Raw genomic sequence first — 17,069 nt, 5'->3', positions numbered from 1 at the left:
TATTTTCATACTGTAGTGAAATGAGTACACTACATCAACAAAAACAAATTAAAAGGTCATGCTAATTGTGTGTGGGGAAAAAACACTGGTATGCAAAAATATACAGTTAAGATGAGTCAAGTCAATTTCCTTGTATATGTACTACATGTTATGTGTACCAAACTTTTAAAAACTGGCAAAATCAGTGAGTTAGATTGGACCTGTGTGTAATGATATACATTCATTAAACACCATGTTTTCCCACAAACCTGATTGACAGGCTCATTGAAGTTTGTGATGAGGCCAGCACGCAATGACGTCTTCTCCTCCTCTGACAAAGCACTGCAAAGAAAACAACGAAAAAGATGTTCAGAAGAAATAAAGAGACAAGAACAGTGCAGTCTAGGTAGAGCAGTTTCTATTTAGTATTGCTTTATTAAATTGTTTTTGAAACTTGCTAAACACAAAGCAAGAGAAAGAAATAAAAGGAGACAAGAAGATCCATGTAAATTCTTACCAAAAAAAACTAAAAACGGTGCCAAGTGTTAAACCATGGACGTTTTTACTGTAAGGTGGGAGTACTAAGCAGTTCATATCCTAAGAGACTCCTTATAATTTCACATCAAATTCTAGACATGCAAGTCACAAACCTTAATATGGTGAAGATATGAATGTGACATCAATCTGCCAAGCTGTTATGGGATCAATTAAATCCCTGTATAACCCTCTATATAGCGCAAAACAGACAAAGCGTAGCTCACAAAAAACCCCTTATGACGAGTAATATAAATGGAACCTCGTTTCCCCTGCCCGGACGCGGGTCACCGGGGCCCCCCCCTGGAGCCAGGCCTGGGGATGGGACTCGATAGCGAGCGCCTGGTGGCCGGGCCTGCACCCATGGGGCCCGGCCGGGCACAGCCCGAAGAGGCAACGTGGGACCCCCTTCCCGTGGGCTCACCACCCGTAGGAGGGGCCAAAGGGGTCGGGTGCAGTGTGAGCTGGGCAGCAGCCGAAGGTGGGGCCCTTGGCGGTCCGATCCTCGGCTGCAGAAGCTAGCTCTAGGGACGTGGAATGTCACCTCTCTGGCGGGGAAGGAGCCTGAGCTGGTGCGCGAGGTTGAGAAGTTCCGACTAGATATAGTCGGCCTCACCTCGACGCATAGCAAGGGCTCTGGAACCAGTCTTCTCGAGAGGGGTTGGACTCTCGTCCACTCTGGAGTTGCCATTGGTGAAAGGCGCCGGGCAGGGGTGGCAATACTTATTGCCCCTCGGCTTGGCGCCTGTATGTTGGAGTTTACCCCAGTGGATGAAAGGGTAGCCTCCCTCCGCCTACGGGTGGGGGGACGGATCCTGACTGTTGTTTGTGCCTATGGCCCAAACAGCAGTTCAGAGTATCCACCCTTTCTGGACTCCTTGGAGGGGGTGCTGGAAAGTGCTCCCTCTGGGGATTCCATCATTATGCTGGGGGACTTCAACGCTCACATTGGCAGCGACAGTGAGACCTGGAAGGGTGTGATTGGGAGGAACGGCCCCCCTAATCTGAACCCGAGCGGTGTTCTGTTATTGGACTTCTGTGCTCGTCACAGATTGTCCATAACAAACACCATGTTCAAGCATAAGGGTGTCCATATGTGCACTTGGCACCAGGACACCCTAGGCCGCAGTTCGATGATTGACTTTGTAGTCGTGTCGTCGGACTTGCGGCCGCATGTCTTGGACACTCGGGCAAAGAGAGGGGCGGAGCTGTCAACTGATCACCACCTGGTGGTGAGTTGGCTCCGATGGTGGGGGAGGATGCCGGTCAGACCTGGCAGACCTAAACGCATTGTGAGGGTCTGCTGGGAACGTCTGGCAGAGTCTCCTGTCAGAGAGAGCTTCAATTCCCACCTCCGGGAGAACTTTGACCATGTACCGGGGGAGGCGAGGGACATTGAGTCCGAGTGGGCCATGTTCCGCGCCTCCATTGTCAAGGCGGCCGACCGGTCCTGTGGCCGCAAGGTGGTCGGTGCCTGTCGTGGCGGCAATACCCGAACCCGCTGGTGGACACCGGCGGTGAGGGATGCCGTCACGCTGAAGAAGGAGTCCTATAGGGCCTTTTTGGCCGGTGGGACTCCGGAGGCAGCAGGCAGGTACAGGCAGGCCAAGCGGGGGGGCGGCTGCGGCGGTCGCTGAGGCAAAAACCCGGACATGGGAGGAGTTCGGTTAGGCCATGGAGAACGACTTCCGGACGGCTTCGAAGAGGTTCTGGACCACCATCCGGCGTCTCAGGAGGGGGAAGCAGTGCACCGTCAATACTGTGTATGGGGGTGACGGTGCCCTGCTGACCTCGACTCGGGACGTCGTGGATCGGTGGAAGGAATACTTCGAAGACCTCCTCAATCCCACCGACACGCCTTCTGGTAAGGAAGCAGGGCCTGGGGACCCGGGTGTGGGCTCTCCTATCTCTGGGGCTGAGGTCACCGAGGTGGTCAAGAAGCTCCTCGGTGGCAAGGCCCCGGGGGTGGATGAGATCCGCCCGGAGTTCCTCAAGGCCCTGGATGTTGCAGGCTGTCATGGTTGACACGACTCTGCAACATCGCGTGGACATCGGGGGCAGTGCCTCTGGATTGGCAAACTGGGGTGGTGGTCCCTCTTTTTAAGAAGGGGGACCGGAGGGTGTGTTCCAACTATAGGGGGATCACACTCCTCAGCCTCCCTGGTAAGGTCTATTCGGGGGTACTGGAGAGGAGGGTCCGTCGGATAGTCGAACCTCGGATCCTGGAGGAGCAATGTGGTTTTCGTCCGGGTCGTGGAACTGTGGACCAGCTCTACACCCTCTGCAGGATCCTTGAGGGTGCATGGGAGTTTGCCCAACCAGTCCACATGTGCTTTGTGGACTTGGAAAAGGCATTCGACCGTGTCCCTCGGGGGGTCCTGTGGGGGGTTCTCTGGGAGTACGGGGTATCGGACCCCCTCATACAGGCCGTCCGTTCCCTGTACGACCGGTGTCAGAGCTTGGTCCGCATAGCTGGTAGTAAGTCGGACTCGTTTCCGGTGGGGGTTGGACTCCGCCAGGGCTGCCCTTTGTCACCGATCCTGTTCATAATTTTTATGGACAGGATTTCTAGGCGCAGCCAGGGCGTTGAGGGGTTCCGGTTTGGTGACCTCAGGATTGGGTCACTGCTTTTTGCAGATGATGTGGTCCTGTTGGCTTCATCAGACTGTGACCTCCAACTCTCACTGGATCGGTTCGCCGCCGAGTGTGAAGCGGCCGGGATGAGAATCAGCACCTCCAAATCCGAGTCCATGGTCCTCAGCCGGAAAAGGGTGGAGTGCACCCTTCGGGTCGGGGATGAGATCCTGCCCCAAGTGGAGGAGTTCAAGTACCTCGGATCTTGTTCACGAGTGAGGGAAGGATGGAGCGGGAGATCGACAGGCGGATCGGTGCGGCGTCTGCAGTAATGCGGGCTCTGCACAGATCCGTCGTGGTGAAGAGAGAGCTGAGCCGAAAGGCGAAGCTCTCGATTTACCAGTCGATCTTCGTTCCTACCCTCACCTATGGTCATGAGCTTTGGGTAGTGACCGAAAGAACGAGATCGCGGGTACAAGCGGCCGAAATGAGCTTCCTCCGTAGGGTGGCTGGGCTCTCCCTTAGAGATAGGGTGAGAAGCTCGGTCATCCGGGAGGAGCTCGGAGTAGACCCGCTGCTTCTCCGCGTTGAGAAGAGCCAGATGAGGTGGCTCGGGCATCTAGTTAGGATGCCTCCCGGACGCCTCCCGGGTGAGGTGTTCAGGGCACGTCCCACCGGTAGGAGACCCCGGGGAAGACCCAGGACACGCTGTGAGACTGTCTCTCGGCTGGCCTGGGAACGCCTCGGGATCCCCCGGGAAGAGCTGGACGAAGTGGCTGGGAGAGGGAAGTCTGGGTTTCCCTGCTTAGGCTGCTGCCCCCGCGACCCGACCCCGGATAAGCGGAAAGAAGATGGATGGATAGCGCAAAACATGCCAGCTGCCTGATTTAATCAGTAAGCTTTGGATAAACCTGCTGCTTTCCTCTAACTCAGATCCTACAGTCTGCAACATGAGTATACACTTGGTTTTTTGCAAACATAGTAGGGGGTTTGTGCACAAGAGTGACAGTGGGAATCTGTATAAAGAAAAAAATAATGTGCTTCAAACTGCAGCTGAAGCTAAACAGAGTGGAACAGTGTTTGCTGAGAGGACGGGAGGAATGAATCATGCTGTAACCTTGGACAGAGAGAGGGGAGACATGGGTGGAAGACAAATTATATGAGGAGAAGAGTGTGAATTAGTGAAACTAGACTGGAAATGTGGGAAGTGAGGTAGTTTAAAGAAATATGGGATGAGTGATTAAAAATATATATTAACACAAGCAAGCCTTAATTTTTCAAAGACTGATTTTTCATTTTGATTTTGCAGTTGTATATTTTCTGATGGGCCATTTTTTGACCCAAAAAAAACACAAATAGTATTATCACCTACTTTTCTGTTTTATGATAAAAATGAGATTATACTTTATTGATCACTAAAAGGGAAATGGTGTATGATAGGTATTAAATTCAGTATGTATGTGTATTACACCAAAATAAATTCCCATCTCATAATACCATCATTTCTTTATCATTTCTATTATGGCTGTCATTAAAAAGATGTATTTGGCCAGTATCTCCTATTTCTTCCATAAATGGACTATCTATCTACCCTAGAGAGATAGACAGATAGTCATTTGAAAACATGAGACTAAAGAGAAGGCCTTGCTGTTTGATTCTTGCTCATAGAGGGACTTATGCAAAATCTCATGTAAACCAGTGATGCTGGATATTTATCAAAATATGTGCACATTTTATTTTACTTGCACTAGACATATTTTAACATTTTGTCATAACATCTGCTGTGCGTTATACAAGAATCACCATTCTACGTATCCAAATGGACAAACTCAATACACATTCTGACGATTTTAACAATATTTCAGAAAGTACTTAATGATTTATTGTCTCTTTTTTTTAAACAAAAACAAAAAAACAATCCATGAAATCAGTTGTGATACATTACTGTGAATCACAGTAATTACGGAATAAAAATGCTGTGTAACATTGCCTACACTTCATATGGTGACACCACATGCACTGTGCTGTCTCACATAGTACTCAGTTCTTTGATTAATGGCAATGGTCCAGAGGTAGTCACATAAATAATCCAAAGACCAGAACCCTTTGCGCAGCATTCTTACCAAAGCTGTTTTGCTCTTGTCAGTAGTTCAGTTAACTGAATAACATTTGTTAGAGGAGGAAATTAAAGAAAGAAAGGAGTTAATAAAAAATTGCCCACAGAATGCTGTGGCAGAATTATATGGCTTCTGTCCTGTGGATTTAACAGCAATTGTTCAATTCAAAATCGAATGCTTCGAATGCTTCGAATGCTCAAACCCAATATACCAAGAGAGAGAAGAGACATAAAAGAATAAACTGAGTATAAACTCAGTGCAACATTGATATGAATAATCAGGTTGGAAGTTAAAAAAAAAGAGAAAGAACTAAACTTGGAAAGGTGGTGAAGAGAAAACTGCAGACATAAGCTATAAGTGTTTAAACAAAAGATAATGGGAAAAATGAAGGCAATGAGTAATAGAGACCAAAAAAATGCTACTACAAATCTGTGACAAAAACAGATCTAAATTGAATGACAAAGCCTCAATAACAGGCTGAGAGATAAAGACTGATGAATAGCAACAGAGCATGGGTGAACGAGACACTGAAGGAGAGAACAAGGATGAGCAGTGAAAGGGAGAAGACAAAAAGAAACGCAGAAAGCCTGAGAGAGAAAAGTGAGAGGAAAGCTGACAGTAACAGGGAACAAGCACGACAAACAGGCACTTACTGAGGCGCTACTCTCCTCCAGTATCTGTCGATGCCATTTTTGAAGTAGAGCACGGCAAGCCACCTGACGTTCACATCCAGCATGTGGTTATTGAAGATATTCTATGAAAAAGTAAAAAATAGTAGTAGCATAATTATTATTCACTCCTGGCAATTTAAGAACAATTTAATGATGTGTGACTCTTCAAACTATACTTAAGAAAAAAAACAACTCATAAAAGTAAAGAATAACGACTTAGATGTGTGATGCCATCAAGCTACATTTTCAAGGTTTTCCCAACTAAAATACAGGACGAGTTGACTTTGTGATCATTAGTGTCCAAGTTGTAACTCATGTAGTGTGTACGACATTTCTGAGCCATAAAATGTTGCCATAACAGTGTTCTCAAAGTCATTCTCGTACTCACTGCAAAGGCAGGAGCCCCATAAAAAGCGCACAGCAGTATGAGAAACTGGAATCTTAGCTTTGGTATTTTCAGATTTAGGAGATGTAAGAACAAATATGAGAAATAGGGTTTAAATTAAAATGTTGCTTTAATACAGACATAAAACATCCCTCCATTCTGTTAAAAGGGACAGAAGACATTAGCAGAGCTGGACAGTATAATTTACTTAAATATGCAAGTAAAAGTCTGCCCAATGTCTCTAAACTATCAGGCGATTCAGTACAACTGGAACGTAGCTGGCCTAACTGATATTTGATTTATTGATGCTGTCCCTCCCATATCATGCTTGCTTTTTCAGTGAAAAAATCCAGTCCATAAGGTTAAATATCAACACAAATCAACAAAACAATAAAAAGACGCAATCCCTAAGACCTCCCAGGAATAACTCAACTGCGATGTCAGAATTTAAAACAGTTGACCAAAAAACCATAGAGGAAACAGTTCAGCATCTAAAACCATCAACATGCTGTCTTGACACAATGCCATCAAACTTTTTTAAAACTATTGTGAACTCTGTCCAAACAGATTTGCGACAAATAATAAATAGCTCACTTCAATCAGGCACGTTTCCTAAACCCCTAAAAGTAGCTGCCATTAAGCCACTCTTAAAAAAGAGAACGCTGGATGCTTCCATGTTAACCAACTACAGACCTATCTCAAATTTTCCTTTTATAGCCAAGATCATTGAGAAAGTGGTTTTTAATCAACTCAGCAATTTCTTGAACTCCAGTGGTCTTTTTGACAAATTTCAATCAGGCTTCCGACCACATCACAGTACAGAAACAGCTCTTATTAGAGTGTTAAATGACATAGGGTTAAACACTGACTCAGGCAAGGTGTCAGTTCTGGTCCTGATGGATCTCAGTGCTGCGTTTGACACTGTGGATCACAGTATACTGTTGAACAGGTTGGAAACTTGGGCAGGACTCAGCGGAACAGTCCTAGAATGGTTCAGGTCCTACTTGGAGGAGCGGAGTTATTTTGTGACCATTGGAAGTTATGAATCCGATCGAGTGGCTATGACATGTGGAGTTCCTCAGGGGTCGGTTCTTGGAGCCCTTCTGTTCAGTCTATATATGCTGCCTTTGGGTCAAATTCTGCAGAACTCTAATGTAGACTATCACAGTTATGCAGATGACACGCAGATATACCTAGCACTGTCCCCGGATGACTACAGTCCAATACAGTCATTGTGTCACTGTTTAGAGCAACTAACAAATTGGATGAACCAAAATTTCCTTCAATTAAATCAGGGCAAAACTGAGGTAATTGTTTTTGGCAATAAAGAGAAGAGGATTGCTGTCAGTAAACATCTCGAGTCACTCTCTCTAAAAACTAGCAACCAAGTCCGAAACCTTGGCGTGCTGATAGACTCAGATCTGACCTTTAGCAGTCATATCAAATCAATCACCAAAACAGCCTTCTATCAGCTTAAGAACATATCCAGAGTGAAGGGTTTTATGTCCCAAACAGACCAGGAGAAGTTTATTCATGCTTTCATCTCCAGTAGACTAGACTACTGTAACGGTCTTCTGACTGGACTCCCACAAAAAAGCATTAAACAGCTGCAGCTCATTCAGAACGCTGCAGCTCGAGTTTTAACCAGAACAAAGAGATCAGAGCACATTACTCCAGTTCTAAAGTCTTTACACTGGCTCCCAGTCAGCTATAGAATAGATTTTAAAGTTCTGCTACTGGTCTACAAATCACTGAATGGTTTAGGTCCAGAATACATGAATGACATGTTAGTACAATATAAACCCAGTAGAGCTCTGAGATCTACTGACTCAGGTCAGATAGTGGAGCCCAGAGTTCAAACTAAACATGGTGAAGCAGCTTTTAGCTGTTATGCTGCACACAACTGGAACAAGCTACCAGCAGAACTGAAATCAGCCCCAACTGTGAATATTTTTAAATCCAGGTTAAAAACACTTCTCTTCTCCTGTGCTTATGATTGAGCTCTTTCAAGGCACTTTAAATTGTAATCTTTCATTTGCACTCTATGTCCTTTTAATGATTTTAAAGCAAATCATTATTTTATGCTGCAATCTTATTTTTAATGCTCTATTATAGTATTTTATTTCTCTCTCTTTCTATGTTTCTGTACTTTGTTTTTATTATTAGTGTGTGTGTGTGGGGGGGGGGGGGGGGTATGTACGTGTGTACTATGATTGGGTTGTATTTTTATTTCTCAAATTCCATGTTTTTTTTTTAAAAAATTCTGTTGAATGTTTGTTTTATGTAAAGCACATTGAGTTGCCACTGTGTATGAAATGCGCTATATAAATAAAACTGCCTTGCCTTGCCTTGCCTAGTAATGTACAGATAAATAATTCTCCTAAATTAAACAAGACAGAGCACATTGTGCACTTTGGGCTGATTAATTTGTGCCATGCCATCAAAGGCAGCTACACAAAACAAAAATGTAACCAGGAACATCATCTACTGCTATGTCAAAGCAAGACAAAAATGTCATGTTTCACTTACCGTATGTACTATATAGCAAATGCAATGGGAATGATTTATAGTAAATGTGTTTACTGTAATGACATAATGGAGGTCAATGGCTTTGGTTGACAGTATTTGTTAGTATTTGTCATCAATTCATTGCTGCTTTTGATCTTTTTGTGGAACTCGTTTTTTGTCTAGATTTATCCTTTGATGATTACAATAAAATGTGCTTTCCCATTTTCACCTGGAATCTACTGCAGTGGAACATTACTTAGCTCTGGCAAATTAATTTATTGCACTGTCAACATTTCGATCACATTTGGTCTTAACCCTTGAGAGACCACGTATTGTTGAAATATCTGTGAATAAATTAGAAGTATTCAGCAAAGCTTTGAGTATTCCTTTAACACATCAAATCCCCAGCTGCCCACTTTCTTACTGTTTTCCTAACACTCACAATCCTATGCTCTGTTGCTTTGATTACAGTAATTGTGTAAATTTGCCAGGATTGTCACACATGAACATAATACATACACCCTCAAATCTGCTATTGTTAGGTAGATATATTCCCCTTCTATTACTAAGTAATCTACAAAGACAGACTCCTCTATCATTGTTTCAATTAAGTTAAAAACTCAAAACTTACAGTGCATTAAAATTTGACAAACCCAATGGCACCCTGCTTTTCTGGAAAATCATCACATTCATTAAGATTTCAACTAATTGAAATTGAAATAGTTTTAACTTCTTTGGATTTATTCTCATTATTTGATATCCTCCCTCACCAGAAGAACAGAGTAGAAGCCTGGCTGAGTCTCCCACTGTCGGAGCTGCTCCTCCGCAGGCTTCAGCACAGCTGTGTCCTGACTGGTAGCTTGGGTTAAGGTCTGCAGCACCACTGAACTGGCACTGTCCATATCCATAGCTGGATATATCTAGAGAGAAACACAAGGCGGGAGAGGGAGCAGAAAGAAACACACAAGAGAAGAGTTTTATTGCTTTTGTGAAAAGTTCTGGAGTTCAATCTATCAGGAGGAAAAAAAACTTTTAAAATAGTTGCATCGTGGGGAAAAATAGTATATAAATAGCATCAACTGAAAGCTGACGCATTCAATTACATCTACAAAAAAAGTCAGAACAAGGATTGTTCTTTTTTGCTCTGGCTTTATCCCTTTATTCCCGATTTTTACTGTAGATCAAGCAGCGCTGAAATCACTGTCAGCCATAGTGAGAAAGAAACAAATCCTTCTGAATAAAAGAAAGCTAACCTGATAGAAACACTGGCAGTCATCTCTACCACTCAAGAACTGTTATCTGTCCCAGATAGTATTCAAGCACCCCAGCTTCACAGGTCCAAAAGGTGTTTTTCACTTTCAAAAGAAGTACCTGAGTCAGTCCTCTCTGTGCCTCAAAAAAGGGATTCTCAGATAGAATAATAAACTATCGCCTAACCAGACCTACTTTGGATCATGAATCCTTTCTTATGGAGGTCATATTTCACATTTCCCGAAGCGCTTGTCAATAATAGAAAAACAGCAGGGTTGTTTATTTCTCCCCCACAAAAAAAAAAAAAACAGCTTTGAGTGAATTCTCAATTAAAAGAAACAAAACGCTTTGAAAACTACAAAATACATATTGTTTATGTCAGCTAATGGTGTCAAGATTCTGCAGGCAGGAACTCGAAGAGGCAGTTCATTCCAGATATGTACAAACTATGTTCAAAGCACGAAAAGAAAACAATCTTTTTACAAAGCAGCCAGATTATTTTAGTAAGCCAAGAGTTCTCCTGAGCAACTGAGTGTCAGCAGGGAGAGACCGGCAGAGGTAGTGTAGTAGAACTGAGCTTTCAGTAGTGAGGGGGGAGACTAAGCAACACTGCCATCTACAGTTCAGTGCCAAATACTTGTGTTTCTGTAATTGCATCGGCATTCTGGCCATCTTAATACAAGCAGTCAGTAATAGTACCTTGGCCACCAATGTTGTTACATAAATGAGACCGATTGTTTTAATAAACAGTCCATGAATTATTAATTCCAAAACAAATCTATTGAGAAGACTCTCTATGAAGGTATTGTCCTGTTATTAGAGGAGCAGTACTAATCTACTCTTAATGAGATTAATGGAGTGTGTTTAAATCACTGGTGGCCTACTCTTGTACACTGTGAGGGAGCCTCCAAAGGGATTATTACCCCAATAAAACAACAGCAGACAGAAAAGCCACCTGCAAACTGGAATGCAACAGCTGAGTGTTTACGTGCACAATTATGGTGTTAAGTGTCCCTATTTTTATGCATGTAAACAAATCTTAGTTTCAAGACATTGAGTTTTCTGTACAGAGCATGATGTTTTTCCGTGCTCAGTGTGAACATGTGGTACAGCCAATGTTAAAATGTCCTGTGACCTGACATTGTAAGAACTGTATATCTATGTGACCAAAGAGCAGAAATAATGGGGCAGTTTTCACAGAAACCTGTATAGTATCATAATCATGTATGCAGCGATATGAATAACCAGGTTTCTCTATGTTCCATATAAACATTATACCACAAATACGATCAAAAAAATGTATTTATTTAATTAAGTACTTAATAACACAGGTAGGAAAATCCTAATCTAAACACTGTAAAATTGATAGCTGACTGTGTCAAGAATGCAAATTCACCTAATTGACTATATTTGGCATTGATCCAGAACGAATGAATTAACCAGCAGATGTAAAAGATAATTGTATAGATAAGATGGGCAGAGCATGACATAGGAGTTCAATTGTTATCCTTCTGCACGGTGCCCTTTTTTTTCTCCATCCCTTCTTGGTTCTGTGATCACATTGTATTGTAGTATTGGTTTCTAACTCATAGCAGACAATGTGTATTAGTAATTTACAGATGAGACAATGTTCAGTGATAGCAGGTCTATACTTGTCCTAAGAATTGAATGACAACAGCTAATCTGGCAAAACATATCTCGGGTTTTATGAGTATTTTGGCACACAGCTGTGGAATTTGGACCGGCTGTCTTCAAACCTCAGAATGAGCAAAACACCAAGATCAGTTTTCAAACCAAACTTTACAGGTAGGTAGGGCTGCCCGCTGAAATCCAGAGCTGAATTGGAACAGATTCTACAATTCTAAGAAACTGGGGTCTTTTCATGGTCATTTATTTTATCTGTACCTTTTTCTTACTTTATCTATACTTTATTTCTGGCTCCTCTGCTGTCTGTGTTAGTGTCCAAAGGCAGGGCTCAACTTTCTCTCACTCACTCGCTCGCTCTCACACTCTCTCACTCACAGAAAAGCCAATGGAGGTGGAAACAATGAACCAGGTGAGCTGAAAGACAGTGTTTTACTCAAGCTGATGACAATAAAACGTGTTACTTTAAGTGCAATAAAATCTTTGAAAGTAAAAAGCCAATAGTTTATCAAACCATCAACAAACATACACAATACACGTACAAATGCAGTACTTTCACTGCTTTGTAAACATTACTTGCTACTGTAGAAAAAAATATTTAGTTATATTTGACATATAAATCAAATCTGTTCCTGTTATGATGTTTATTCTCTTTTAAAATAATATAAATGTTTAAAAAACAATTAGTAATGAGAACGAACCAATAAGGAGAATCAATAAGAGTAATAGTGTTGAAAATCCTAACAACATCCATCCTTATAAGTGGGATAAACTTTCAAAATGTCACTCCATTAACTAAAATACAACGTGTGCTTTTCCTATGTCAACCATGGCTGCGTTACACATTAACACACTTAAGTTTGGTTTTATTTCTCACTCACTCACTCATATGACTTGCATGGAAATTCTCATTGCTGACACTGTTACTGCAAGACCCTCAAGGCCCAAATAAGACAAAGAACATTTTAGCAGCCTGGGGCAGCTTTTTGTAATTGTTTTCAATGAGAGTGAAGCTTTTTGCTTGCTACTTTTGTGTGGCTGAGCGCGTTGCATTTTTGCAGGAGTACCCTGAATGCCTCGAGTTGCAAAAAACCTCCTAATCAGAAGGGAAAAGCACCCAATGTCCATTCAGATTCATTAAGTGGCAGGCTTTCTGTGGTAGTGACAACAACAAGTGGAGATAACAGTCCCTGAGGACAAACTAGTGGTGGCTGTTGCTGGATTGGACGAGTTATATGACTTTATCGACTGTAGTTACCATGATTTAAACAGAAAACATCAGGCCTGGAGTGAGTTTACTTCACAGCAAAGTAACAATTAGGCTAAAGACAGGTGATTAGGTGGTTGCTTAGCAACAATAAAAAAGACAAGCTGCTCTTTTTTTAAATTGTAGGCCACAAAAAAGGCAGTGTGATGTACCTCACAATTTGCAAACTGCAAAAAGTGCTTTGTCTGTTCAGGCCTTTAAGTAACAAGGCCTGGCTCAAATAGTGGCAGAGGCAGCTAGAAACTGCACTTCCAGCGGCATCCTCATCTGCCACTGCAGCTGCCAGTGAGATTCCCCATTAGCTGCTGGTGTTTGTGGCAGCTGCCAGTGAGCCAGAATCACACTGGCAGCTACAGGTGTTGTGCAAGCTACAGATGAGATGACATGTTGACTTCCGCTGCTTGTGTTGCTGTTCCGACAGATACCAATCAGTTTTGAAGGATGCTATTGTAAAATACTAACCCATTGTCAGCTATAGCCTATGTGATTAAGCAATGGGAAAACTGCTGTTATGTTATGCTGATGTCACGGTTCCACAAACAGCTGCAGGTGTCACCAGAAGTGCCATTACTACCTGCCACTACGACTAAGTGAGCTCACCCTCCTAAGGTCAGGCAGTCACTTTAAGGTGCCTCCTGTCACCTGCAAATCTGCCCAGAATCCATGTGCATGGTCAATTTGTCAGTTTAAAACTGTGTCAAAACATGTCTCTCTGGCAAATAGGATATCCATACTTGTACACCATGCATACAGCAGATGAAATGTAGTCAATTCATTTTGGTGTTGCTTCTCCAGCAGTCCACTAGATCTGTGGAATTATAGGCTGTTTTCACAGCAGAAATTTTGACTTGTTGTTGTAAGACAAGGGCAGGTGATAAGGGTCGTCCATACTAAGAGCGATAACTTTAAATATAATGACAAGAATGTGAACATCCACACTTATAAATGCTAAAGTCTTGTAAACAGCTGTGCCAAGCATTCAAACAGTGTCTGCAGCTAATGAAAATTGATTATTGATGACCTGTTACTGCTGTATGTTGTACGGAGAAATAAAAAAGAAAACCAGAAAGGTTCACAGTCGGGTGGTGATTCAGTGTGTTATTCAGAAGTATTTCCGACAGTAGTTGCTGTGATGTTTCAGTATTTACAGACCAATAGAGACAGACTGACTGACCCGACCGACAGCAGCAGATGATGAAGCTTGATGTGCAGAAGTGCACTGCTGTGGAAGTAACACACAGTATGAACACAGATCGTAAGTCTTTAAGATCCGCTACCTTTGTTGTTTTTCACATTATAATAGAGAACAAAGTTCCAGCATCTTTGTAATAATAAGAACCTCTCTACAGAAATCACCTCTGGGTGTCATCCTGCTCCAATTTATAGCGCGTCAGTCCATGATGAGAGAGAAGCAAAGCTGCATTAAAATAAATAAAGTCATCAGTCAGTTTCCAAAATAAAAAAATATACTTTCAGGTTTTGAAGTTTTACCATAAATGTCAGGCTGGGTGTAGACTTCATCATGCTGTATGGTTTATGGGAAGGATTGTGATTGGCTGTCAGTGTTTATCTGAAAGTGATCCCAAAGATATTGTTCACTGCTGTCATTGTCGTTATAGTTGTGGTGTGAACTCCACCATCCACTGGAGTTAAAATAATTTTTAAAACTATACATTTATAGTTATCGTTATAGTTATTGTTCTTGGTTTGGATGGGCCTTCATTAATAACATTAACAATGGCTCTGTTCTATTCAAGTGTGTAAGTAAGCCATGACAGTGTGACAAAAAGTCATCATGCATGCAAAAGTCAGAATTTAGCCATTATTAATTTTATTATTTAGACCTGTGCTTTTCCTAGTATGACATGCAAAAAATATCCTATTTTAAATGTCCTATTGCCTGATTTCATATAGACTGCACTGCCTAATTAAAAGTGTGACGTTCCCACACCTGTGCACCTGTTCAGCCTGTTCATACCTTACTTTGACAAGGCCAGCAACTCTAAGTAGCACCTGTGCTCACAATTCACAACATGAAACTTGGTCATTGACAGTCTGCTATTTTCAAAGTCGCAGAGCAAATGTACTTAATTTTGTAACAGGGAGCTTAGTAACATACAAGGCACCGTTGACACAGACCGTTCAGTGATGTTGTTATGTAGCTAAACCTGCTAACTGTGTTTTGCATATGCCATGGCCTCTGCCAACACCGCTAGCCTAGCTGTCAAATAGCTGGCAGAGTGAACAAGCTATGACACACTGAATGTTGATAACGTTAGCTCTACCAATTATTAAAACGTTTTCAACACTGAGATGTGTTTGACTAAAGCAAAGTTATCCCGTACCTGGGCCTTTTTTACAATATCCAGTTGTATATGCGTGCGACATGCTTCAATCACAGCAAACCTTAGAAAACGCTGCTTGTATACAGATTACAGCGTCAGGAAACTATCACATCTGCTATGGGACGTATGTATGAAGTGGGTTCGTTTATGTTTGAAGCACAGAGAAACCCCCCCCCCCCCAAAAAAAAAACAAGCTCAATGGTAGAGGTGTCACAAGGTAGCGGCCACTGCATCAATACATTGCCATTATTGTGATTCACACCTGAGTTTCATTAGCAGAGGAGGTCAGGTTTTCTTAGTGGCCCACTCTTTGGGTGTCACCTAGTATACAAGCAAAGCAAACGCCCCACTCACTAATGAACAGCGACACTTAACTCAACAATCGTACATACCCCAACACCAAAGCTAACTTTTGGGCTAGCTAGCAAGCTAAACTTATTCAATGCCGAAACAAAGGGCCGACAATGTCACTGATGCAGAATCACGTCTCTCCCTTCGCAAATAAGCAACTAACAGCACTAGAGGGATATAAAACTGGACTCACCTAAAAGAATGACGAAGGGGGGGGGGGACCAGAGTCTGTGCTTGTAACAGTGGATGGTAAAGCTCTGCCTGTGGTAAATGTGATGGGAGATGATGGAAACACACGCTTGTAGGAATGGCGCGAGTAACACAGCAAGCATAGGCGCAGGCTGATGACGTATGAGTCTCCTCTCCTCCCTCCCACTTCATCTCTCCCTCTTTTCATGTTTGTAAAGACTGCATGGAGCAACAACGACTGTATTTCTCTACCAAACTGAAAAAGACTAAAATTATATTAAATGTGTGGCTCCAAAAAAGGCAAGGCAAGGCAGGGCAGCTTTATTTATATAGCGCAAGCATTTCATACCCAGGGCAACTCAATGTGCTTTACATAAAAACAATCATTTAGCAGTGATAATGGGAAACAAAGAACATGAAAATATTGAAATTTAAAAAATAAAATCCAAATAGTAAAAATTGGAAACATTAAAACATACAATCAGAAACAAGGAAAAACAATAATAATTAAAGCTGCAAGTAGCGATGACCGGGCCCAAGCTCCCCTGCCCCGCCACGAATGAGCGAGACTTGCCGTGACGCATCTTCCAGGTTAAATGAAAACAAACAGCGCCAAAATCGCAAATTTGATTCAAAATGGCTTCCTGTTGGAGTGACGTCATGGGTCCAAGAGACTTTTTTGTGCGTCTTTACATGATACATATGTGTACCGAATTTCGTTTATCTATGTCAATCTGAGTTGAGGGGCTCAATTTTTTTTTGATTTTCTACGGTGCGCTATTGTATCCAGTAGGTGGCGCTATGGAGCTAACACAGTAGTGATGCATAGACGTGTTCAGGGCGGTACCCTCTACATGCGTGATTAATTTGGTGTAGATCGGACGATGTCTGTAGGAGTTATAAGGACTTCCTGCTTTTTGGCGAAGGATCGAATGGCGAAGAAAATTGTCGGAACCGAATCCCTAATCAGAACGTTTTTGATAACTTTTCATCTCCAATGTGTCAAAATGATTCTGTGCAAACTTGAAGTTGGTCGGATTAAATCCCTAGGACAAGTTCGTTAAAGTATGGTTTTTGATTTTCTAGGGTGCGCTACTGTATCCAGTAGGTGGCGCTATGGAGCTTACACAATATTGATGCATAGACGTATTCAGGGCGGTACCCTCTACATGCATGATTAATTTGGTGTAGATCGGACGATGTCTGTAGAAGTTATAAGCAAGGCCGTGGCCAGGACTTTTCAAATACCGAGGT

General features: G+C 42.6%; 1 protein-coding gene across 2 annotated transcripts in view; it reads right to left on the bottom strand.

Annotated features, from left to right (window-relative positions):
• Nucleotides 1–15,939, bottom strand: part of ipo11 (importin 11) — a 126,240-nt gene extending 110,301 nt beyond the window's left edge. For both annotated transcript variants that reach the window (XM_062417788.1, XM_062417789.1), the window contains exons 1-4: nt 15,820–15,939; nt 9,539–9,688; nt 5,858–5,958; nt 249–321 (exon numbers count right to left, since the gene is read on the bottom strand). In XM_062417788.1, the coding sequence (XP_062273772.1) occupies nt 249–321; nt 5,858–5,958; nt 9,539–9,676 (312 nt within the window). In that variant the 5' untranslated portion in view covers nt 9,677–9,688; nt 15,820–15,939. The remainder of the gene's footprint in view (nt 1–248; nt 322–5,857; nt 5,959–9,538; nt 9,689–15,819) is intronic.
• Nucleotides 15,940–17,069: the final 1,130 nt, after the last annotated feature.

Source organism: Scomber scombrus, chromosome 4, assembly GCF_963691925.1.
Source record: "Scomber scombrus chromosome 4, fScoSco1.1, whole genome shotgun sequence".
In the NCBI taxonomy this organism is placed as follows: Eukaryota; Metazoa; Chordata; class Actinopteri; order Scombriformes; family Scombridae; genus Scomber; species Scomber scombrus.
This window is presented reverse-complemented; position numbering and strand designations above follow the sequence as displayed.